General features: G+C 39.7%; 2 protein-coding genes across 19 annotated transcripts in view; one reads left to right on the forward strand and one right to left on the reverse strand.

Annotated features, from left to right (window-relative positions):
- The first annotated feature begins 1,007 nt into the window (after window positions 1–1,007).
- LOC113024172 (intelectin-like) lies at window positions 1,008–7,296 on the forward strand. 3 transcript variants are annotated; one of them, XM_026170970.1, is made up of 8 exons: window positions 2,072–2,104; window positions 2,967–3,009; window positions 3,694–3,781; window positions 4,367–4,489; window positions 4,603–4,850; window positions 5,746–5,863; window positions 6,118–6,224; window positions 6,295–7,296. In XM_026170970.1, the coding sequence occupies exons 3-8, from the start codon at window positions 3,697–3,699 to the stop codon at window positions 6,439–6,441; spliced, it is 828 nt and encodes a 275-aa protein (XP_026026755.1). In that variant the 5' UTR covers window positions 2,072–2,104; window positions 2,967–3,009; window positions 3,694–3,696; the 3' UTR covers window positions 6,442–7,296. The 3 variants fall into 3 exon arrangements, with proteins under 3 accessions (XP_026026754.1, XP_026026753.1, XP_026026755.1); XM_026170969.1 differs by lacking the exons at window positions 2,072–2,104; window positions 2,967–3,009 and adding an exon at window positions 1,008–1,039; XM_026170968.1 differs by lacking the exon at window positions 2,967–3,009 and having other exon boundaries at window positions 2,053–2,104.
- Window positions 7,297–8,217: 921 nt separating this feature from the next.
- The window catches only part of slit2 (slit homolog 2 (Drosophila)), a 104,502-nt gene continuing 86,538 nt past the window's right edge, over window positions 8,218–26,181 (reverse strand). For 10 of the 16 annotated variants that reach the window (XM_026170980.1, XM_026170976.1, XM_026170972.1 and 7 more), the window contains 10 exons: window positions 24,791–24,930; window positions 21,122–21,145; window positions 17,359–17,452; window positions 16,601–16,738; window positions 16,016–16,256; window positions 13,357–13,487; window positions 13,105–13,259; window positions 12,460–12,814; window positions 12,130–12,344; window positions 8,218–10,019 (listed from right to left, as the gene is read on the reverse strand). In XM_026170980.1, coding sequence (XP_026026765.1) covers window positions 9,763–10,019; window positions 12,130–12,344; window positions 12,460–12,814; window positions 13,105–13,259; window positions 13,357–13,487; window positions 16,016–16,256; window positions 16,601–16,738; window positions 17,359–17,452; window positions 21,122–21,145; window positions 24,791–24,930 — 1,750 coding nt within the window. In that variant the 3' untranslated portion in view covers window positions 8,218–9,762. Of the gene's footprint in view, window positions 10,020–11,882; window positions 11,927–12,129; window positions 12,345–12,459; window positions 12,815–13,104; window positions 13,260–13,356; window positions 13,488–16,015; window positions 16,257–16,600; window positions 16,739–17,358; window positions 17,453–21,121; window positions 21,146–24,790; window positions 24,931–26,181 lie in introns of all 16 variants that reach the window. The other 6 variants (XM_026170987.1, XM_026170985.1, XM_026170986.1 and 3 more) reach the window with 2 other exon arrangements.

The following is a 26,181-nucleotide window of genomic DNA, read 5'->3' on the forward strand; positions in this document are numbered from 1 at the left end:
GCCCCACTCCACACCTGAACACGGCCTCCCTCGTCTCACCGTCAGATGCAGGCAGAGGGGCATCCCTGCCCTGTCGTGCATTGCAGCCATCGCCACCCACTGTTGCCGTTCCTGCCGTTAGGACTGGATCGCCGAACAACTCGCAGCGCCCCACAGTCAGGCAGCAGTTCGTTCCACACACGTGCGGGGTTGCACGCGTTCCTTTTTCTCCTCCTCACCCTTCGTGCGTCACTCCTCTCTCCTTTTGTCTCTGCGCTCACCATCCCCTTTAACAGGTCAACCTGGTGGCTGATAGGCCACCTTGGGGAACGCCCCCACCTCACAGGTGCCTACAATTATCTGTTTAGTCCACAGTGGGTTAAAGGAACATGGTACAACATTAACACAAATATAAATATGAGGATAAAACCATGCAGTATAAATATCAACAAACAAACATGCAATATAAATATCACTATAAAATCATGCAAATAAAATCAACACTATGTACCAATACACAGATTGATAAAACATAAAAACACAAATTTCCGCTGTGTGATATTTGTGCCCCCTTTTCCCTGTTAATGCCCTATCGGCCCCCCTGGCTAAACTTTGCTAGATGCGCCCCTGCACAGTTACCAGCGTCAGCTACGTAGGGAAAGATCCTCGAGTAGAAAGTAATATTAAATACATTCTAACAACAGCTGATCAAACTTAAACGTGCTGCTGTTGTTCAGCCGCTGGTTTCCTCTTTCTGGTGCAAAGTGGGCCAAAAGCAAACAAGAGACACGGACTCGCGACAGAAAAGCCGATCAGCTGATCATTAAGCAGTTTCATGATTGAAGTAGCAGCCGGAGAGCGAGAGGCAGTCGCTCGTTAAGCTTAACGCAGGAATGCTTTACAAACATTCAGAGATGGACTTACACACTTGCTTTACTTCTCTCGGAGATAACTTTGTCGGAGATGAAATGCCGGGTTGCTAGCGAAGCTCCACATGCTATCCAGACCACCGGCGCTGTATCACGTGATGCATACTGCTCCGACGTGCTAACATTCTGAGGTGAGTTACGGCGTGTTGCAAGTTTTGTGAGGTGCTTTCGTGATATTTAATGGATCGGATTACATTTTTTATTTTTCTCCGATATCCGATCCAGTAATTTAGGTCAGTATCGGACCGATACGTAATATCGGATCGGTCCATCTCTACTCTAAAGCTTAAGGGATTTCCATCTCACCCAATCCAGAAATTGCAGTTTTTGGCTGTGTACGTTTCAGAACTATCCCTGCGACTGTGCGGGTGCCAATCGACCTCAGAATGATGATTGCGAAAAGACTTATTCTAAAGGAATGGAAGTCCGCTGCTCCTCCCTCCTTCAGTGTCTGGCTCAATTACATGTTATCAGTCATTCAGCTGGAAAAAGTTCGATACCTGCAAACACCTGCAGCAAAAGTTTTCTCAAAATCCTGGACTCTGTTTTGTACTCACCTTGAGAAAGCTCATGTTGTATAAACATGTACCATGGCGATGCAATTTCCCTGTTTAATACATATTCATGACATTTAATTCATTATGGATACTGGTAGTTTCAAATTTTAATGTTTTCTTTCTTTTTTCTTTTGTCTTTCCCTATTAATTATTATTATTGTGCTATTTCTTGTCCTATCATCTCAGCGCCTGAGCTGTATTTGTTTGTTCATGGGGTTTTCTATGCTGAAAAAATTAAAATAAAATATTGAAAAAAAAAAAATAAACAAACATCAGTCAGGGAACTGACACTAGTCTGGGGATGGAGACGGGGAAATATAAAGCATGATGCAGACGTGTAGTGTGTTAGTTAAACTATCTTGTAAATATGTCTTTAATACAAAAAAGATTAATGTTTAACAATACAGGAGAGGGTGTGTGTGTGTGTGTGTGTGTGTTGTTCAGGAGCTGTAGAAAATACCATGTTTGAGCAATGCTCAAAAACGACTTCCTCCTGACCTAATTTTAAACTTTCCTCTTACTGTCATGTGAGCCAAACTTTCTCTTCATATTCTTCTGTCATGTGAATAAGTCTTATTCCTACTGCAGACTTCATGAGAGAATTTAAATAGTGGAGAAACAATCTGGAAATTAAATCAGGTAACAACTCGGATTTAGTTGTCAGTCACTGAAAAATGTTTTTTTAAGAGCATTGTCAGCTTCACTGACTGTGAGTATCTTTCTTTGTTGCTTTTATAAACATATAGAGCAATTCTCTATCAATCACGTTGAACCTCATTGTCCTGCTGTGAATTTTCATGTAAAATCTCTTCAGGGAAAAAAACCCCCACGGGTTTTAAACTAATTTCTGTTTTAAAAAAATACATGCAGTTTATTGTGTCAGATTGGCAGTCTGTCCGGAGTGTACCCCACTTCACGACCCATAGTACCTGGTGATAATGGTGAAAGAACATTTAGTTTATTTTCTTTCTTTTTTTTATTCATGATCACTGGTGGCGCTTGAAATTTTCATGATTTGAATTTAAGTTGATTTGAACATAGTTTTTATGCTTATATATTCAAGGCTTATATGACAAGGTCCAAGCAAGCAAAAAAAAAAAAAAAAGGAACTTATTCAGCTCAATTGCACAAGTCCAAAAAATCCACAAGCTGAGGAAAACTAAAAATTCCAAGAACACAAGAGGCAGCATAGACGAGAAGAGGAAAGACTTTGGTGATGAAAACAGGAAAGACAGGGCTCTAAATATTCACACCGAAGGCCAATCAGAGCAAGCAGATACACATGGGCCAAACTAGACCCAGGCAATAAAAAATATCAGACATGGGAGGAAGTAAAACTACACATAAGACTCCAGAGGAATATAAAGCAGGACATGAATAACAAGAACCGAAGAAGCTAAAACATAAACAATAACTAGCACTAAAATACAACAAAAAAAATAATAAAATAAATTAGTTATTCTTGACCAAGAATTATTAATTTCCTTTCTTCTTTCTTAAGAAATGAGCTTCATAATCTTCAAGACCTATTCAAACAAACAAAGGTGAATAAAACAAGCACACACATTATTACTATTTGTTTTTTTTAAACTTAGGTTTCTTGAGATGGAGATGAATTAACTAAATATTCTGCTTGTTACGGCTACTGAAAAACTATTTTATTTATTTAGTTCATTTAGTCATTTCACTTTTTTTGCTGCCATGCAGAAATATTTTAAAAATAATTTATCTTGAAGTTTTGACTTAAGTTCAGCAGAAAATTCAAGTTATTTTCTCAGACATTTGAGCTAGTGAGTTCAAATTTTGAGATGCAGAGCGTAATAAATTTATTAGACCGTCTATCGTTAACTAGAAGAACACACAAATATTTTAAAAATGCCTCAAATTTGTTAAAAATGAAAAATCATGTTTTTATTTATCAGACAAATTCCTGCTGAATTCATGTTTTACACCCAGTTTTGAGAACACTAGACTTCTCTGAGATGTTAGAAATTAAACATAACCATCCAAGCTTTAAAAAAATGTTTCTGTTCAGGAAAGAAAGTAAATATTTCTACATATTTGTCAAAACTCAAAAAAATAATACTGACTTTTGAGATAATAACCTGAAATTTTGACATATGGATGCCTTTTTTCCCCAGAGGTGGAAACAAGCTTCCATATTTTGATGTGTTGTGTCAGATAACATTTATCATCAAGCACCTAATATGTACTTTTTTCACCCACAGGAGATGTTACATCGCATAATTTTGCTTTTTGTGAGTCTGGTATTTTTGGAACAAGTATCCTTTGCAGATTTTACTTCTTCACAAATAGGTAATATGAAAACGTTTAAACTATTTCTATTAGCTTTCAGTGGTACAGCACACATACACGTAGCGACAAGAAAATACACCATCTGACACTTATCACCTATTAGGACATAATAAAATAATCGATCCTTAGCAGGTCTTAAAATGAGGTAAATACAACCTCAGATGAACAACAACTCAAAACATCTTACACCATGTCACTTTTTTCCATGTGGGAAAAAAGATGTTGTGCGCTTTTCACTGCTCAGCTTTCCAGTTGCCTTCTTGGCTCAGCACCACATACGGCTCGCTCCCTGATCCCGGCAACATCCTCAAAAGGGGAGACATGATCAGATGATGGAGGTCAGGTATGTGAGTCAGCCTCAACTGACACCACACCCTGAACCCATTGCTCCACCCCTCCGCTGCAGCTGAGCCACAAGCCACACTCCGACGCAGACATGTTATAATATGTGTTGTTGTTTATCTGAAGTAGTATGAACCTAACTTAAAGGACCAAATTGTTTTCTATTATATTTTTCACACAACTGCAAATCTCCAGATTGCTTTACATGTGTACTTTCTTACATTTTCTTGACTTTGTTTTCAGAAAAATGCACAGAAACCACACGTGAGACAGAAGACTTTGAACAGCTGAAGAAACTCAGGAACAGATTCACTTATATTGCAAGAAGCTGTAAAGAGATCAAGGACCGATATGGTGAATATGAAGGTGAGGACAATACAATCACACAAATCACAAGTCATAATTATTTAACGGGCAACATTCAGGATATTTCTACCCTCTTAAAATGAAACTATGTTTTCTTAATACTTTGTTTCCAGATGGGGTGTACTACCTCACCACAGCTAATGGCATGCTGTACCAGACTTACTGTGATATGACTACTGCGGGGGGCGGATGGACGCTGGTGGCGAGCGTCCATGAGAACAGCATTTATGGAAGGTGCACAGCCGGCGATCGCTGGTCCAGCCAGCAGGGCAACAATGCTGACCTGCCTGATGGAGATGGAAACTGGTCCAACAGAAACTCCTTTGGAACAGTAGAGAGCGCCACTGCTGATGACTTTAAGGTAAAATCAGCCGTGGTGGTAAAAACAGTGCTGGAATGGAACATTAACTGAAGCACTTGACTTAATTTACTTAAAACTGATTGTGAGATCATAAAATGCAACACACTGCTGTGGTTAGTTTGTTGGAAACTCATCAGTTTCTTGCCAGATGAATTGTTTAGACAGAAATGCTCACAGGATACAACAAGAAGAAGCAACAATTAAATTCCTTGGTTTATCGTCTGATTGTGAATCTTAACCATGATGTAAATAACAGTATTAAACACCAATTAATATCATAGATAAAATATTTACCATAGGAAAAAACATTCACTTTAGTGTCAAACACTTTTGATATTAAAGTATATTTTAGCTGGTTATAAGCTACAGTTCCAGCTTATGTCACTGAATTGGTTCAGTGCAGGTGGGCGTGGGATGTCACAAAAATTCTATTTGAAAAGAAAAGCAAAATATTTGAAAAGCAAAATGGAGCAATTTATGATGCAAAAGAAGTTAACCCAGAGCACAACTGAACAGGAGGATGACTCACTGGTCACTTTATTAGAGATACTTAGTTGATACCAACTTGGATCCCCTTTGCCTTCTGAGCTGCCTCAATTCCTTGTGGCCAAAGTGTGCCAAGAAAATATTACACCACCTTTGCATCACAACCAGGCTTAATTGTTGATACAAGACAGGATGGAGCCACGCCTTCATGTTGTTTATGCCAAATTCTGATCCTGCCATCCACTTCAAAATGTTCTTGGAAAACGTTTTTTTTTACTGCAGAATATAAACCACTGGATCAATTTTCAGAGGCTTTACTCTTTACTTTTATACATATATGTGTGTGTTTCTGTGTGAGCGTGTGTCCATACATACACACTCATGACAAACTCCCCCAACACTGTTGCAGCAATATCCGGTGAGATACAAAGTTGGAACATGCAGTGACAGAGGGCCAGCTATTCCCATCATATACGACCACGGAGACGCGGAGTCCACCAAAAAGTTGTATGGACCCAATCCAAGAAGTAAGAAGCTCATTTAATCAGATTGAAAATGATAATTTGGATCATTAGAAGACAATTAATTAGACAATTAATGTGTAATAAGAGTCTTTTACATATTTCACACATAAAATAGTTGTTTAAACTTGCAACACAAAATGAATAACAGGGTTTTTAAGTATTTATGAACATACTCTATTAATTAAACCAGTTGTCATATGAATGTTTATTTAATTATTTAATTTGTTTGTTTGTTTGTTTGTTTGTTTGAATGAAAGGGGAGTTTGAACCAGGCTTCATCACTTTCAGAGCAATAAACTGGGAATCTGCGGCCATGGCTATCTGCTCTGGTGTCAAGCCGACTGTCGGTTGCAACACTGAACATGTGAGTAATCAGTCGTCACACATCTGCCTATACTGTGTGAGTACACATGGTGTAAAAACCCTGTTTTTAGTATTGTATAGGAGGAGGAGGATATTTCAACCCTGAGGAGCAGTGTGGGGACTTCCCATCGTTTGACTACGACAGACTGGGCAAAGAGCAAGGCTGGAGCGCCTCCAAAGAGATGACCGAGGCTGCTGTGTTACTGTTTTACCGCTGAGTGGGTTTGCGTAGCCTCGACTATAGTCAGTCCCAGCTGTAACCAGATCAGGTGACATCAGATTTATTTGTACAGCCATCAATCATAAAATTTCTCTTTTATTGAAGAACAAATCAGAAGTTGACAGTGAAAGAATCATTTGTAATTAAGCAACACAAACCGTAGATGGCACTGCTGAACTGTGTAGTTACACGAAACATTCAAAGTTGTTTTTACTGGAATTAATTTGACAGTTTGTTTTAGTCAGCAGAGAAAAAGAAAGATGAACTGCGAATAGATTTCATGGTCACGGTCTAACCTTCAATTTTTATGAAAAAAAATTTGCATGTAAGTCATCCTCATTATTATTGACGAGCACATAGATCTAAAATACTCAGGACTAACCAGTGAAACTGAGTATTTTTTAAATGTTGTGTCCATTGCTTCCACTGACAGCTCATGACATAAAAACCTTCAGGTGGTCTAGAGGTCACCTATAGCTGAAAGACAAACTGGCCACGCTGGCTGGATATAGCCATGGACTTCAAACAGATGCTGGAGGTCTAAAGCTTGCACATTTGTTCCCTTGTGTGATGTGTGTCCTCTGATTCTTGGAACTAAAGATCTGATTAATTAAACATCAAATTTTCACTGAAGGTTTAGTAAGAAATGTGGTAAAGATGAAATGCGTTTCCATGGAAACCCTGCTTTGATTAGAATGTTATTAACCTGATCTAGAGCTATATTAAAAGCTAAGACTAGGTGTGGCTTTATTTAACCTAAAAGACAGACAGACAAACAAATGAACAAACAAACAACACCCACACTTGAAAACTAACTGAAATGACTTTTTGAAATAAAAACAAAATACAAATATTTGCAGTAAATGTCCTTACTTGTAGTTTTTGACAACACAGCGAGTATGACGCATTTGTTTGATGAGACATGAGATAACTAAACGAGCAAATACCCAGCCTCACAAAGTGTTGTGTTTTTATTGTAATACCTGTTTTAACTTTTCCAAATTTTAGCTGGACAAACACTCTTCATATAATAATAATAAGAAAAGCAAGAAAAACAAAAATCCCCCTAAAACTAACACTGAAACTAGCCTAAACTGAATCCAAACCTTTCTAAACAGTAACACCAGAGCTGAAAATACAAAACTGTAACATTTAACAACGAATGCTGAGCTTGCGGTAAACGTAACTGCTTTTTTCTCTACCATTTTACTTACCTGACTTCTTACGACCATGGGTCTGATGCAACCTTTGGTTAAGACAGCTAACGACTGCACTGCAAGCAGAAATGATGAATATAAATGTAGGTATTCATTTTTTTCTTTTTAGGAATAATGCACATCTTATTTATTTAATAAATAAATAAATATATTTATATCCCCCCCTCCTGTATGCCACTCTACGAGTCAGCTGAGCTAGAAACTTAAAAAGAAAAACAAAACAAAACTCTTATGGAAGAATACTCTACTCGGAAAACATGTATTGGTAAAATATAGCAAGAATAAAATTGTTCTAATTGTTATGTGTATGCTCTGAATTCCTCAGAAACACTAAAAGAAAATGAAAAACAATTAAGATGATTAAATATCTAACAAGTTAAAGAAAGGGGATGAAACGGGGTACAGGTGAGGATTTCCGGTGTAGTCTCGATTTTCTGCACTACGCAAACAAAATTCAAAATAATGGGAGTTTATTTTTCACATTATTGACCTCCAGTCTTTAATAATCATTCTCCTCGGTGTTTCTTAGTGTGACAGAAAAGCAAAGCTGAGAAGTGTGAGGTAAATATTGTGTTTAATAAACAAACATCAGTCAGGGAACTGACATTAGTCTGGGGATGGAGACGGGGAAATATATAAAGCACAATGCACATGTGTAGTGGTGGAGGGGGGGACATATTTATCTGTTACACAAGGTGCCCCCCGTACAGTAGGAGCAGGAAGTTCTATATAACATACAGATCAGGATCCAAGTCTACGGTACAAAAACTTAGCAGCAACATGTTAACATCGGAGACCAAGGGGCTAACAAAGTAGTTTCATTTAGAAAAAAGTCACAGTATTCTTTAAGCATAAATTTGTTAAAAAGGTAAAAACAGTCCTAAGCATCCTCTAGGGTCAATGCTACTCACAAGATCTGTGTGTGAAATACATAGGTAGGGAAATTATCTATACATTTATACTCTAATATAAAGACCTTCTGGTAATGGCACAGTACAAACTTCCAGGAAACGCGACAAAAATATACAATGTCTTCACGTCACATTTGCAGATTAAAATGTAACTAAAGGTCTCTGGCAAGCACAATAGTTTCAGTGATCCAAAAAAAAAAAAGAAAAAAACAACTTCTCACCATTTTGTTAGTTCAGCTATCTTGACAGATTATGTCTTTTTAATACAAAAATAAGGACAAATACTGTATAAATTAATATATATTAAAAGAATCAGATTGATACATGGGGAATCTACTGAATAAGTACAGGTATTTATGATACAATAAATACTTGTCATTCATGACTGGGGGCAGAATAAACGGACTGAAGTGTGTTTATCCTGGCAGGTAATAGGTTTACCTCTATAGGTGAGAGTATTTATGTGTGTTTGTGTTTGTGTGTGTTGTTCAGTAGCTGTAGAAAATAGCACATGATTGAGCACAGCTGTGTGTAGGATCATGCACACAGTCTCAGAGGGTTCAGGAGGTCTGTTAAAAGGGAGACTGCAGACTGCAGTGGTGATTTCTTGTGAAGGTTGTCACTGCTCGCCCTCTCCCAGTGCCTTAACGCAGCTCCTCCTAGTGGTGAGTCTGTGGTACTAAGGTTACTCCTAAAACACACAACTGGGGGACAGGAAGCAGGAAGTCTGTGGTCAGGAAGTGGTCAGCTGTCAGTGACACGTCAGTCCTCCAGGGAAGAGACAAGTGTGGCACACCATTAGAGTCATCATGACCAACAAAAAGAAGTAGATAAAAGGAAAAAGTCAACTTCTGTGTGTGTGTGTGTGTGGTTTTTTTTTGTCTTTTTCGCCACTTCATAATAAAAAATAAGTCTGTTTTCGTACTTTACAATACAATTCGACATCCCCACCGAGGAAGCATCAATCATCAGTCCAGCACTGACAAGAAAAGAAACTTTTTTTTTGTTTGTTTTTTAAGGGTTTAAAAAAAGGTGGTGGGGGGTACTGTGCATGGTTTCCTCACGGGGAATTGGGATCTTGGACAACAGGGGGTGGGGGATCAAGTAAGGCGAGCAGGAACACAGAACATGTCTGGAGAACAGAAAAATCTGCTGAGGGTGTCGTCTCTGTTTTTTCTTTCTTTTTTTTTTTTATGAAGAACACTTTGTACAGCCGCACTTGACAACTTTCTCCACTTCCTGGACAAAAGAAGACCCGTCAGTGCACTGGAACGTGTATTTCCTGCGTTTGCTGCGAAGGGGGGTGCAGCAGGTGCCCTGTCCTTCTGCTCCCCCCGGGCAGCTGCCTCGACACTCTAAACGGGAGACCTTCTCCTGGGTTTGGCACGCCGCGTAGCCTTGCTGTCTCTGGTAGACATCTCGGACCCGTTCCCCTCGGCAGGCCACCTCTGCGGACACAAGGAACAGAAAGAATATTTGCAAGGTGTCCAAAGTTTTTACTGAGAACTCCACCAATTCTGCACATCATGGGAAAAGGTTGTCCGGCTTTGGCAACAAAGTAAGAAATATATTAGGAATGATACGACTACTGTTTGGATTTAAAAAAAAAAAAAAAAAAAAGAGTTTTGTGGGAATGAAATGTTCAAACAGGAGTGCTCTATTGTGTTCAAATGACAGGCAATCTTAATGGTAAAAGCAGCAACACAACAAGTCAGTACACCAATGACACAAAGAGGACAGCAAGAAGAGGAAAAAATGGCACGAATATGAAGAATAAAGAAAAACCCTTTCTAGAAATAAACTGCTGAGTGAACTGTTCATAAAACTTTCGGGTTTAATTTGGTTCAATGGCGTTAGTTTAGTAGAAGTCGATGTCTGCTGTTGGTTCAACTAAATTCAGATGTAAAAGAAAGTTTTTTCTAGAAGCCTTTTTAACAACTCGACAGCTGAAAACTTGATTTTTGTCAATCAAACATTTTATTTGTTTCATATTTAGGAATTTGGTAGTAACATTGAAGTGATACTACTACACTACTACAAAGACTCGTAGTATGTGGTATGAAAGACTTTCTGTATCTGGTTTTGTGTCAGTGGAGCTGAGTCGGTCTGTCCTTCACTGCCATCCAGTAAGCAGCGGCTGGGCCCGGAGCTCGTCAGGATTATCCATGATGGACGGTGACCTCATCTCCACCACAGCTTCAAGTCAGGTTTCCTAATTAGTTTATTCAGTCTGTTGGTGTCATCAGCTCTGATGTTGCTCCGCCAACAGACCGCAGCAAAGTACACTTCAATCGCCTCAAATGGCCCATCAATTTGTTGCACACACTGAATAGCTCAGCCTGAAAAACTGGCCTGCCATGTGTGCATTTTATTTGAAATTACAACGCAATTATTTACAAATATTTAACACTACAATAACGGGGTAAAAGGAAATGAAGAAATAATTATACCTTAAGTAATGTGTATGTACTTTTACACATGCTATATATGTATAGTTTTGCTTTGTATAGTATAGTCCTGAAAAAATATGACTTGTTCTAATGTATCTACCTTAATGTTTTTGTAGGTAAACAGAATTACAGTGTAATTCTCCTGTGGAGCTCCTGTGCTGCTCATCAACACAGCAGACAGCTCTCAGGTAGTCAGTAATCCATTAGATGGTGGATGTGTTTACTGACACGTTCTGTAGCTTCTCTACTGCAGCAGCGGTTGGATTGTGTTAAATGCACTTGAGAAATCAAAGAGGATGATCCTCATTGTGCAGCCATTACTATCTAGATGGGAAGAAGCTCTCTGCAGCATGTAAATGATTGTATCATCATCTCCCAGACTTGGTCTGTTTACAAACTGCAGAGATTCAACACTAGCATATTAGGCACCTTCAAAACATGTGATGTGAGGGCAACTGGTCAAGAGCTGTTAAGCTGAATCTGCTGTTGATAAATCTGTGAAATGAGTTGACAAAAGTAGTATCCAGCTCAGAAAAGGAAATGCCCTCGATACACAGACAGACTTGGTTCTTTCTGATTTACCAGTCCTGGGATATAATTCCACTAATATAAAGCTATGTTACCTTTGCAAAAATGTATTCCTTTAATGCTATAATTAGTATTAAAAAAAGGTTTTTATTATTCTGCAGAGTTTGCGGCGCTCCATTACAGTGGGGAAAAAAAATAAAAAGCTGGAACTTGTCATGCTATATGTTGCATGAGGTGAGAGCAAGTATGCTGATGAGAGGTTTGCTGGGCTGCATGCAGGAGGGAAAATTAGTAAAGAAAAGCTGACGTTAACATGCGATCAGGTGGTCTCACCTGAGTAACCCCTTGTGTGGGATTAAGAGGAGGCTCAGGAGATGCTGAGTTGAAAAAGCGACAGGTTAGAAGCGTCAGTGCAGAGAGATTAAACACTTTGAGACACACGCTGCTGAGACACTTTAAAGAGAGTTAGCAAGTAACAGAGAAGCTCAGACTTTGTTAAAAGAAGCCCACTGGAGTATTAGATTATTATTTTTAGAAGAATTAAGGTAGTGTACCGAACAGGCATCCGTGTTTCGCTTACCTCTGTCACACGCCTCTCCTGTATATCCGCTGTTACACTCGCAGTACGCCTTGCCCAGGCCTGACACTCTACATTTGCCATGTTTGCAGCGAGACAGGCTGCAGGGGTTAGCTGTATCCTGGTCCTGCTCATCACAGAGGACACCAGCAAAGCCAGGCTGGCAGCGGCAGGAGTAGGAATAGGAGTTGATTGGGATGCAGGTACCGTGGATACACCTGTAGGGTGGAAGAGGGAAATACAGAAGGTAAAGAACTGGACAGACAAATCGTGGTCTCTCTTTGAGAGCCATTGCACTAGCTGTGGTTTTAGACGAAGCGCAGAAACACTCACTTGTTGCCATCACAGGGGTTGCTAACTTGCTGGTCACACAAAGTTCCCGTCCAGCCTGCGTGGCATGTACAAGTGAAACCGCGGTGTCCAGTTGGGTGGCAGTCACCTTGGACGCAGGCCCCTCTCTGGCACGGCTGACAGCCCGGCTCCACCCCATTGCCCAACCACTTTCTGGTGGTACTCTGGGTGGTTCCAGATCCTGGGAGCCCCGCTTCAAGCCCAGCTCCTAGATCCTGGAGCTTCCCGTTGATGTAGAGGTTACGGAGGCAGCCATGGAAGCTCGTGCCATTACGGCCACCCGAGCTGTGCTGTAGAGCCGACAGACCGCCAGAAGCCGAGGCTCGCTCTGGCATCCCTGCATGAAGACAGAAGTATCTCAGCGCCTCATTTAAGATGATTAAAGATCATCTTAATTATATTTTTGTGTGTATGGAAATAAAATCAGGTCCAAACTCAACGGGAAAGCTTTTTATGACTTGGTGCTTCACACCTAGCCTCTGGCCACCTGTACATAATGTTTAAATCCAAGTATTTATACTATAATTTGTATTAAGTATAATTTGTATAAGTATTACGATATCTATCTGTTCTACAACACTTACACAGACACAGCCATTAAGAATATACATAGCGCTGAGTCCTTACCTCCCACATAAAGTGGAGAATCTATATTGAGTGTGGACTGCTTGTTGAGGGAGTTGATGGATTTGGGCGGCCCGCCATCGATGGACAGAGACAGAGTCTGATCTGATGCTACTAACTCCACGGCATGGAAATTACCATCATTCACTGTCTCCACACTGAGAGCGAGAGAGAGACACGAGGGAGAAATTCACTTCAGACATCTGTATCATCCATCATGTGAACGTGGAGCCAGGGAACGGGCTTTCTGTATACCTGTATATAGCAGAAGGAGGATAGGATCCAGTGTCGTAGCTGACCCTGAGGCGTCCCCTGTACAGCTCCATGGCAATGTGATCATTATCCCCTTTATACAACAACACGCCACTGTCCTCATCGGTAGCAATCTGAAAACACAGCAGGATCGCCATGTTAGTGGCCTACAAGTGCACATAGTTCTTTTCACCTGCTGTAAGAATTGTCAACAAAAAACAAGTAAGTCATTTTCAGGTATATGTACTTTAGTTGTGTATTTATTTTTCTGAAAACTTATCACTTTTACTTCCTATATGTGTACACAAATATCTCTGCTTTTACTCCTTACATTTTCAAAACAAACTTTAGCTTTCAGATATTTAAGGGGAGTTATTATTTCAAGTCACTGCACAGAATATCTATAGATCTTTTATAACTCTGTACTCTGGGGTTAAAGCAGGCCAAGACATCCACGTTTGTGCAGATGTCTGTAAGTTGTGGTCGGAGTACATCAGCATCTAGCGAGCATAAAGGAAATAATGTTTTTAAGGTTCACAGCTCAGCTCCACAAACATCAGCAAACACTCAAACTGTTTGTGTGCAGTTTGTCACACAGTGTGTTGCTAGCTAAAGGTTCAGCTGCTGTATTTCCTGGATAGAGAAAAGAATGAAAGCTAACTTCACTCTGAGATGGAGAAAGATTGAAGACAGACATTATTTCTAAAATGAAGGACTGGAAAGTTAAAGATTTACTTATATTTATATTCAGTTCGGCTCAGCTAATCGCAGCCTGAACACAAAGAAAATCTAGTTATGCTCAAAATAAAAATGATTTCTAAGTGATTATTTCCCCCACAGCCCAACCTGCTAAATCTCACTTTAACCTGAGAATATACTCTTTCTGTTTAGTTGTGGAGGCTGAATCATCTGCAATACAGGCAAAGCAAATTCTACATCACAGCTGTTCAAATTAAAAACAATATCATTAGAGTTTAAATTGAAATAAACTTTGCCTTCCTCTTACTTCACTCTCACTTGGGTAAAGAGATCAATTTTTAAACACAAGTATCTGCATCTTCAACTTAAACAAAGCATGTGTGTACTTCTGTGACCCCTACTTATACCTGCCTACTTAAACCTGAAATTAAATCAGCATCACAAACTTGTTGTGAGAGTTCCTGTTAATACGTGCATTCACATGATTTCACCTACTTTAACTCTGTTTTGTTTGGTTTCTCTAGAAGAGAAATTGAAAGGCAAACCTGATGGTTGGTGTTGCTGCTGTGATCTAAATGTATGCTAATACATGAGGAGCACAAACTGGAGATGAATCTTTACAAACCCCTGAAGGAAATCTGACTCTTTAGCAGCTAAGCGCTCCACTACGTTCACCAGCCAGTCACTAACTGTGTCTGCATGCCAATGAGAGTTTAATGATAAATATTCTGACACAGTGAAATTATAAAATCTGATGGGAGGCACAGATTGTCATGGACCACAAGGCTACATGTGTTTTTGTTTTTGCTCTCTCTCTCTCCTTGGCCGCTCTGCCTGGGCGGAGCTCATTGCGGCCTCCCGCCCTTGGCCCACACACCTGTTTGCTATTATGTTGCCATTACGTGATGCCATTTAAAGCCGGGACACAGACCTTCTCATCGCTGGATGATTGTGCAAGACGCGTTAGTGATCCTTTCTAGCTTTTGTGAACATAGCTTGTGTAAAATCCGTGACTTTGTGTAATCCGCCTTTCCCGTGTGACAGTTTTCCCCAGAGAGTGTGTGTGTGTGTGTGTGCGCTGTATAACACATGACCTCCCAAAAAACAACAAAAAAAATTCCCTAATGCCATGAGTTTTCTCAATAAATAAATAATTAAGGGATGAAGGAAGAGAGAGGTGCTTTTAGATATTTTCCAGCAATATTTTCTGTTTTTTTTGGAATAAAGATCTGGTACTATAACTTTATGAATATGGACTCTCAGGAGTGTAGCTCAAGTTAACACAAAATTACAGATGCTCGAAGTCTCTAAAATATTTGGATGTCTGTAGAAACCAAACGTTCACAGGTAGGGGACTGATTTTTAGTTTACAGCTTTGCATATTCAAGGCATGCAACATTCTTTAAAACAGTGCCAATCAGATGAATGGATTCACAGGTATATAGACACACAGACTCATTTTTCCAGTATGAAACTGTTATTATTTGTTTATTTAAGAAAACCAGTCATAAGAGCTGTAAGCAAATCTGTGATGGCCAGGTGGGGCCTTTCTTTTAAATTTCATGATTTGAGATGAAGCTTGTTTGTGAAAAAGCAGAACGTAATCAAAATCTTGAGCTATTGTGTTGAAATGTGACTGAATAACTCAAAATTTCAAGTTATTTTCTCAGAAGTTAGAGTTACTACATTAAAGCTTTGAGATAAAAAAGACTTCATTACAAAAGCTGTTTTTTTTTTGTTGTTTTTAAGAAAATAGTAGATCATTTTAAATATAAATTATTTAAGTGTGTTGTTGTGTGCTGTTTTTTTTTTGGTAAAACTGACCGGTGACTCTGTTTACTCTGAGGGGTCACAAGCTCAAAAAAAGTTTGGAAACATTTTCATTTCAAAAATTTCAAAAATATTTCACCTGAAATGAAACGAAGCAAAAGTGCAGAGCTGCATTTAATTTAAAGAAGGTCACCTGCAGGCTGATGTTGGTCTGTGGTGAGAGGAGACTGGAGGGCAGCTGCAGGTACGACTCGCGGTTGACGAAGTTGACACTGGCGAGAGTCTCACAGCGCTCTCCCTCGTAGCCGTGGAGACACTGGCAGCGGGGGTCTGATCCCACAATGACGCACTGTGCCCCGTTGAGGCACTCGTGGTTGTCACAGGGGCTGGTGCGAGGAAGGACCATCGGAGGAGAGAACTCGCAGAATAACCCACTGAAACGCACATTGTAACACACGTGGAATACCGTAAGAGTCCAGATCATTCCCTTTATTTGTTCCTTTTATAATTATTATCAGTTTGTGGTACGGCTGCTAGAACATACAAGCTTAAAAACATACTTCTTCGGTGCTTTCAGTTACAGTTGGATTTTTCATCATTTCAAATGTGAAAGTTAGACAAATCCAAAGTCCAAAAAATACCACACTGTACTATTATTCCAGGGACCTTGAGAAAAATAGTATGTTGATCTCAATAACTGACAATACACACCAGGGGGAGCTCCTCATATATCAAAAACTGTTGGCATGTGTGACTTCCTCTGTGGTGCGCAGCTCACCTGTACCCTTCTGGACAGATGCAGGTGTATCCATTGACGGCATCGATGCACTGACCGCCATTCTGACACTTATTCTCTTCACAGTCGTCATAATCCAGCTCACAGTGCTCACCGATGTATCCTGGAATGCACTCACACCTAAAATGAACACACACACACACACACACACACACACACACACAGAAATGCTTGTTGTTACTGGACTCGCAGGGATACAGCTGTTCTTTGTGGCTGCCTGTGGTTAGATTTGCTCTAATTGCATGTGGAAGATTTCCTTAACAATAAAAAGAAAACATGTCAATTGCTTCGTGACCCAGACAGTCCACAAATCCTAGAGAACACAAACTAATCTAATTTTTACATGATGTCAAACTGCCTCACAGAGCACATCCAGACGTAATTACACTGACCACAGCGCACACAAGCAAGGGAGCAAGGGAGTAAAAGTACAGATAAAATCTCGCCAGGGAACCTTACTAGGGAGCCAAAATCACATTCCCAACACCTCCCATCCACACATGCAAACACACACACACACACCATTTCTCTGCTGGGAAAAATCTGGAACTCAATTATTTCTGTGTGAAAAATATAAGTATTCAAATCATGCAGGAGAGAAACAAGAACCACTACTTGCATACTCTAATATCTGCATATTAGTTTATACAGGAGTGTGTGTGCGTACGTGTGCGTGCGCGTGCGTGCGTGTGCGTGCGTGCATGTGCGTGCGTGCATGTGCGTGTTTCCAGTCTACTCACTTGTATCCCTGAGGAATCAAAATGCACTTTGAGTCGTGCTGACATGGGTTCAGCTCTGGGGCACAGAAGTCCAGTTTCTCTTCACACAGCTCCCCTAGGAACACACACACACACACACACACACACACACACACACACACACACACACACACACACACACACACACACACACACACACACACCTCATCACTTTTTAAATTCTTTGCACAGTATTAACGATAAAGTGAAATGAAAACATAAAACACATCAATATTTTAACTTCGTTGTGGTTTGTTTTTTTCTTTGTGTGTGTTTGTGTGTCAGTTGAATGGGTGCTTGGTCTCATGATGGATGACTCTCTTGTGGCCAGAATCAACACAGTGGTCCGATAAATGATTTCAGTGCTGGGAATCTTGATGCTCCAGAGAGTATCCTGATCTTCCTGAAACTCTGAACTCCAAATGAATCACTGATGAGGGAATAAACCAGTTTCCTTGACTCCTGAAGTCCACGCTGGGAATAATTACACAACCCTCTAGGGATTAATAAGTATAAGCGTGAAACAGCAGGAGATGTTTGTGCTTTTAAGCCCTTCATTTAGACAGTGATTTCTTTCGCTCACGGACTTAAAAGCAGTCAGACTTGCTTAATGCATATAAAATGTTGTTTTTTAATAATTCACATTTCAGTAACAATAGTTATTCATCTGATACATGTTTTTGGTGCAACCACTTAGTTTACCTACTGTCTGAAATATGTAAATTTAGCTCTTCTCAATTTAAGGCCAGCCTCCCTTTGAGCCTGCTGATTGGCTGACCATCCCAAACAGCAGGTGGGTGGGGATTCTGCACTCAAAGACAGAGCTGTCTGACTGAGATGATCATATTAGGATTATCTCTTCCCCTTTCCAAACAGTTCGGTATGACAGAAAAGCATAATGGCTTTAAAAGAAAAGCTGTCATTACAGTTTTTTACAGACGCTAGGACACATTTCTCAATACTTAGGTCACGTTTGCAAAACTCCTCACACAGTGAGCACAACAGAAGTCTATGTGGGCTAAACTGAGGACCAGTTATCATTGTTTTGGCACAAAATGCATTCAATGACTACATCTCTCAAATTTCATGAATCATCTTCTCACTCAGACACAACAACTGCCAAAAAGCTTTGTACGGACAGGACATTTTGCATGTGCTTACATACTGTTTTCCAAACTGTTAAACTCATGGTCAAAACAATAACACAATGCAAAACTTGAAAAGACAGCAAAATTCAACAACAATATTTTATTGAAACATATTTTAAATCTAACAATGCAGTTTAACCAGCCACAGCTTATTCTCATTGTAGATGAACATCTACACAGTTGTTACTCCTTCAATTTTTCAACTCCTTCAATTCTGGCATGCCAGAAGATTCTTTCCTAGGTGTATTACCCTAGATGACATAAGATGTGATGTGGATGAGAACCTGTGGCCAAATAGGGAAGACCGAGTAGATTAGCATTACTATTGTATGTGTATCAGTGGATGGTGTGTATACAAATTCTTGTATTTTGGGATTACTTAGTGCAAAAAAATAAAAATACATAAACATAAATACATGATGTCTGATTCATTCCAGTAACATATATTGAAATTATAAACAGAGATGTGTCCTTGTTTTACACAGGAAAACACTGTGTAATGCTACATGTTGTTAGTGTTTTTTAGGTCATTGTTTTGTGGGTGACAAAGTGTGTTTGTCGGCTGTCAACCTTTGCTAGTGTTTTGGAGGAATGTGTTCATTTGAGACCTGAATGAAGTGTTTTGGTAGTTGTAGTGCATTTTGAATGTGAAATGAACTGCTTTGCCAAGCTGAGGGTCAGTTAGGAGAAATGTGTGAAGAGTTTTGCAAAAGTGACTTAAGTATTGAGAAATGTGTCCTAGCGTCTGTAAAAAACTGTAAGAGAGCTGTTAAAAGACTGTGAGTACTTGCTTGTTTACTTTGATGGCTTCTTATTTACATGTGAGTTTTTGTCACAATATCACAATCTAGATGTGATAAATATTGGTCTATTCCCCCCACGACTTTTTAGGATGTGAAATGAGCTCCAGAGAAGCCTCAAAGGTCCTGTCGTATGTGTAGAAATGAACCTTGAGCCAAACATTACTCAGTGGCAAAATACTCACCACGTTTTATTTCAGGCAATTTAAACATTTAGAGCTGTATAAACTGTTTGTTTTTTGTTCACATTAAGAAAGCTGCAAAGGAATTAATAGAGCAGATGGTGCAGTGGCAGTATAACATAGTTTTATGTGTTAAAATATCTTTTTCATACACCAGAGGACCAGTTTGTTTAATTTTTAGAAATCATTACACTGTGGTTGAAATGCATGCAAACCATAAGCCTGAAAGGAAGTTTTTAGTTCCTTAAAAAGGAACTTTGGGTGGTTAATGTACAGTATAATACTGTGCAAAAGTCTTGAGTCACCCATCATTTCTTCACATTTTGCTTCCAGCAGCCAGAGTTTCTGAAGCCAGAAGTAATTTTTGTTTCCAAAGTGTTTTTAATTCTCCGGGCTTTCTGAAATCATCCTTTGGACGCTGTCCACTTGTTTTCATTCAGAAATGTTTTTGTTTTTCAGTTTATTATACAATTTATACTGACCTCTGGATTATTCAAGCATAAAAAAGTACCTAACTCGAGTTACCTATGTGTGTTCTATCACACAAAGAACCAGTTTTAAACTTTATATTTAGGCTTTTGTTACTAACAGACTGTCACAAAACACACTGACATTATAGTCTACGAAAAATGCCAAAGACGACACACTCTGACAGGCATGAAAAGGTGCAGGTCCACCAACAAAAGCAAACCCAAATTTGAAATTTTTGGTTAAAATCTTTGTCAGTAGGTACAGAGGAGATCAGGAAAGAGGTACAACAGTCTGTATTCTAAGTTCTGTTGGTGCCTGTTTTAATAAATCTCTGCACCTTTCTCTTGTTTTATATAAACATAAAGAAATGAGTGGTAGCCCAGAACTTTTACATACCACTTTAGATATTTACGTTTCAGAAAGCAGACTGGCTTATTGTCCCAGACTTTCATTCCTAGGTGTGGAACATTAAAATGACCTTTATTAAAAAGATAAGATGTAACTCAGTATGTTTTTGTTATGGTCCAAAAAAGACTCAAACAAACTCAAATGGCTCTTAATATAACTCCTTCAATACCAAAAGCCTCCATTGTTCAACCAAACAGCTTTAAAAGCATTAAACACGCACGTTTGAGTCTATTTCAGTCTATCGTACAATCAAACAAATACTCACAGGACCCCCAAACGTTCCGCTGAAAATAGTCGGCACCAAATGCACCATTTAAGTAAATCTGGATAATAAGTACAATGTGTGACTGTTTAGAAAATTAGCCTTCTTTTAAAACTGAAAATATATATTTTGATTGTTCTGGAGGAGTGGATGGAATAAATGCAGTCTAGATGTTAGTAAGTTTGGGTATTTTAATGGGATTTCTACTTTCAAAAATATAGATTATTGCCAGTTCCTCTAATTTCAGCTCATTCACCTGGAATGGTCATCACATGTATGCGTGAAGCAGCAAGCAGTATAACCACAGAAATCTGAGAGTGGTCTTTTTATACATCAAAGACATGCACTGCTAACACGGAGCACGACTGCATACAGTATGGTGAATCTGTAGCATTCCCGTGGATAAAGCACAGGAAATGAGGGAAGTTAGGAAGGAGAGAGGGACAGAAAGGACAGAGAGAAGAACAGACTAACCTCTCTCCACCTCATTGGTAGCAGCTGCAACCACAAAAAAGATGACAGATGATAGAAAGCAGAGCAAGATGGGAGAAAAGACACAGGACAGCAAAACACAGAAAGACAGAGAGAGAACACCGCCACATAAGTTAGCACTCAGAGATGATTAGCACAGTGCAAATGCAGACAAACAAGTAGCAACAGATCAGCGTTAGTCAGATAAAACATTTATCTTTTGTGACCTCTCTGTAATGATAGAAGACTTTTTGTGGGAGATATATTCATGCTGACTATTTCTGGAATAAAGAGTTTGTTTTCCATTACAGTTTGGATAATGTCAGTGTTAGTAAGGCGATAAAGGAGAGAAAAGAAACTTTCAGTTTGGTAAAAAAAATCAAAAGTACAGGTTTTTGATTGAATCAAGTTGCAGCCATAAAACTCAGGCAACCCTTCCAATGAAAATAGGTCAAAAAACCTTTCTGATTTAAATTTGGCTAATCTTTCCATCCAAGTGACCGAGGTCGCTCCATAATGTAGTGGTCGACACATTTGCTGGGTAGGCAAAAGGTTGCTAGTTCCATTTCAGTCAGAGTGTAAAACTCTTCCAAATCAAACACACCCAGAGCCTTGTGAAAATGGAACAGCTGAAAGGTTGACATGGCGGTGTGATGGTTACCACATTGCCTCACAACTCTGTGCAGAGTTAGCATGTTCTCCATGTCTGCCTGGGTTCTCTCTGAGTATTCTGGCTTCTCCCCACAGTCCAAAGACATGGACTGTGGGAGGATTGGTGATTTTAAATTGCACATAGATGTGACTGGTTGTCTGTCTTTATGTATTAGCTCTGGAGCTGAGTGTCAGCTGGTCCAGGGTGTACCCTGCCTCTTGCCCTCTGACAGCTGGGATAGGCTCCAGCCTTCTTGTGACCCTGAATTGGATAAGTGGCAGAAAATGAATGGGACACTCTTCTTGTTCTAACCTGAGGACTTGTGTCCCTGCTGTACAGAGTGGATGTCATTGTAGTCTAAGGAGCTCGGAAAGAAAAGAGTCTTCTTCTTTAAGTTTCCTTGAAGAAGTTTCACCTCTCATCCAAGAAGCTTCTTCAGTTCTAAGAGCAACTGGTGGAGAGTCCCAGCCCTAGTGGGGGTGTTCCTAAGAAGGTCATGGACCCCCTATTGATCCTCTGCCTAATTACTCAAGCCAAGGTGTGAAAATGGGTGTGGGTCACAATCAGCCAAGGTTTCGGGTGAACTCATTGTGAGACCTTGCCCCAACCTGTTATGTGGCTTGCTGAGAACAAATAACCCAAGATGTGAGTGGATGTTAACCTTGGATGGTCTTAGAAAAAGTACCCCTTATGAGGTCCTAGAGCCAAAAATCGACCACGCCATAAAAAGTGCTATAAAAAGATTATACATTAATATTTTTTTCCACTTTAAATTAGCCAATCTTTTAGACCTACTTCTCCTTGAAATATACATCTAAAGTTTTAATTATATTTTGCGGATTTTAACCCTCTATATCCTGGTTTTGTCACATGAGCGCACGGCTTTTTTTGGCGAAAAAAATGAAAAAATGAAATATTTTCCATAAAATAAATTTGAAAGTTATATTTTATTGTACTTTTAATTAGGCCTTTAGATGGTTCAAAGATTGGCACCAAAATACATTTTGACCTGCCATTATTTTTTTTGCAGGAGCACATTTAAAAAAATGCATCCACCTTTATGAATAAGGACAATTCCCCAAAAGGTGCTATAAAAAAATTATATATTCATATTTTTTTTTTCACTTTAAATTGGTCAGACTTTTAAAACTACTTCTCCCTGAAATATTCATATAAAGTTTTAATTATATTTCGCGGATTTTAACCCTTTATATCCCGGTTTTGTCACATGAGCGCACGGCTTTTTTGGCGAAAAAAACGAAAAAATGAAATATTTTCCATAAAATACATTTGAAAGTTATATTTTATTGTACTTTTAATTAGGCCTTTAGATGGTCCAAAGAATGGCACTAACATTAATTTCGATCGACTTGGTTTTTTTTTCCGCAAGAGCAGAAAATAGTCTCCAGGCGGCCAGCCCTGCTACGTTAAGCCGAAAGCAGTGCCTTATTCCGGTGTAACTCTCTACCATCACCGGGGGCATGTTGGGTCGGAGTCCTTTCTCCAGCACACACACCGATACCACGTGACAACAAATACGTCATTTCCTGTTGATTGAAAAAAAAATGCACCCTCTCGCCGACCTGGGGACCAAAAAATGGTCCCGCCCGATCAGCGGGCGAAGCCGCTGCTGCACGCCGGGAATCAGGCTTCATTTTCCGCAGGTCTGTCTAAGCAGCCCGCTGTTTTCCAGCAGGGGTCAAATGTGAAGCAAGGGCGCCACCCGGTGGCCAAATAAAAAAATTACAATTCTAAGGTCCTGACTACAGAACGAAAACGAAACTTAAGCCATCACCACTACGTTAATGGTAATAATTGTGCAGTGAAAAATAGCGTTTATAATGGGTTTCAATGGGGCGATTTATGGCTCTAGCGCGTCATGTGTATGCCGGTTTGTAGCTTAGCCACTTTAAGCTAATCTAATAAACGGAGACTGCAATTCTAAAGAAAAAAGAAAAAAAAAAGGGTTGGAAGGTTTGGCTATATTCTATTCAACACAGTGAAAATGGCCAAATATTAAAAAACGCTGTGGATGAAAAATGGCTCCAGTACCATCCAAGGTTAAGGTGTCTGGTAAGGGATCTCAAAACTGGATAATAGATGGCAGACAATTGGTATCGTAAGATACCCCCTCTGTTCAGAGATGGATGAAAGGTGAAACGTCTTCAAGAAACTTAAAGAAGTCCAGACGCTTTTCTTTCCAAGCTCCTCAGACGTGTCCTCCAGTACTGGAAGTGTCTGGAGAATACAAAGACACAGACAGGCTGGTGTGCTGGTGTGGCCAAAAACTGTTTTCACAGCACCACACTTCAGGTTGTTTATGCTTATGAAGTCTCCCCCAGAGGCCTTAAGATACAACAGCAGAACTTCTCACTGACAGTCACGTTGCACAACCTTCAGAAAACTGCTGCTTGGCAGGTGATTGTCCTCAGATTAAAATTTGGGTCAGTTTGACAAAGAAGTTGATGTTGATGCCTGTGCGGGTGCGTGGTCCATTGTGAACACATAAAAGGGGTCAGCGTATTTTAAGCAGCCACTGATTTGTCTCATTTTGCAACTCTTGAAGGCAGGATTTTCAAAATTTAAGCCAGAAATGATTTTCACTCTTTACGGGCTGAGTGGCGTAACACTTTGATTGACTCCCAAGGTGCACTTTGGTAAGAAATTTCAAGTCACTGAGCCACAAAATTCTGTTATTCATGCCTCTAAGCATAATATTGTATGGTACTTTGTTTTCAGATGCTCTAATTTGTTCCTCTGACACACCTCTTCTCTGTGGTAATGGTGGCCTGTCTCTATGGGTACTGCAGTATTTTAGTGGCCGACATCATGCAAAAAAAATAAGAACACAACACTGAAGTAACTAAAACTGATGGCTATGACACAAACCTACAGGATCCCTGCATTATCAGGGAGAGTCCTGTATTTCTGTGTTTAAAGAAATAAATAAAATAGGAATACAGAACGGGGAAAACATGCCAGCCTCCAACATCGGCTCCTTCTTCGTTCGTGATTGTTACCTGTGTATTCTGGTGAGCACATGCATGTGTAGTTGTTGATTCCATCAACGCAGGTGGAGTTATTCTCACAGTCGTTATCTTCACAGTCGTCAATGTTGATCTCACACGCGTCACCTTCGAAGCCCTCCGGACACACACACCTGAGATCAAACACGGAAAGATGCAAGCGCTCATAAATAGGTGGATAAACACCTGTAGGGTCACATACACTACACTGAGCTCTAACATTAATGTAACTATTGATTCATCCTTATTAGATTAACAACAGACAGGATGTACAGAAGGGAAATCCATCGATTTTTCATCTATGATAAGATGAAGAGAGCAAATATTTGGTAAATTATCCCGAAAATAAAAAAAATAATTATTTTAGTAATTTTGTTGAAAAAATAAAGGTTGCATTGGTGTGCTTAAACTTTAATTTCTTGTTAGCTTGCCAGGACAAAAAACTGTAGAAAAGAGTCAGAGATGAATAACTAATGATTCAATGCAAAGTGGTGTATACAAACCTAGAGAGCTCAAACAGGTGAGTGAAGAAAAAACACTCATCATCAGCATCCTAGGCCTATAAGGAAGGATTTGGGATCACCTGATATAGCCCTAACTATAAGCTTTATCAAAAGGCAAAGTTTTAGGGTTAATCTTAGAAGTAGAGAGGATATCTGTCTCTCGAATCCAAAACTGGGAGCTGGTTCAACTATTTTTAAACACCCTTGAAACTACAAATAAGCCTGCAGCCTGAGAGTGAAGTGCTCTATTGAGGGTATATGGTACTATGAAGTCTTTAGGATAAGATGGGGCCTGAATGTGATGAGAAAGATTTTAAATTTGATTCTGGATTTAACAGGAAGTCAACGAAGCGACGCTAACATGGGAGGAATATGCTCTCTTTCTAGTCCCTGTCAGTATTCACGCTGCAGCATTTGATCAACTATAACCAGAGACACAGAGGCAGCATTAGCACACAGCTGGGAGTTTCATCCCATGATTTTATTCAGAGCAGCCCCTCGTGGGTATATAAATACATTTTACATATAATTTAGGTCCCATCGCACACACTATCAAGCTTCATACACAGGCGTGTTCGGCTGTTCTTGCCAATACTCTCAGTGGCCTCAAACAGACATCAGGTAGGGATTTTCTGCCCAGTGTGGGGATGATTGTAAGCAGTTGATTACTACTGAATAATTGCCAATATATTCAGCAACTAATTTTGTGTGGGTGGACAATTTTATTGAGTAATCATTGCAGCTCTAATAGCAAACATTGCACGAATGTGGGGACCTGTGAATATCAGACATATTTAATATCCCCTCCGTCCCCACCCCACCCCCTCACTGACACACACACAGACAGACACACACACATAAACAAACACACCTACACACACA

The sequence above is a fragment of the Astatotilapia calliptera genome, chromosome 6 (genome assembly GCF_900246225.1).
Source record: "Astatotilapia calliptera chromosome 6, fAstCal1.2, whole genome shotgun sequence".
Lineage (NCBI taxonomy): Eukaryota > Metazoa > Chordata > Actinopteri > Cichliformes > Cichlidae > Astatotilapia > Astatotilapia calliptera.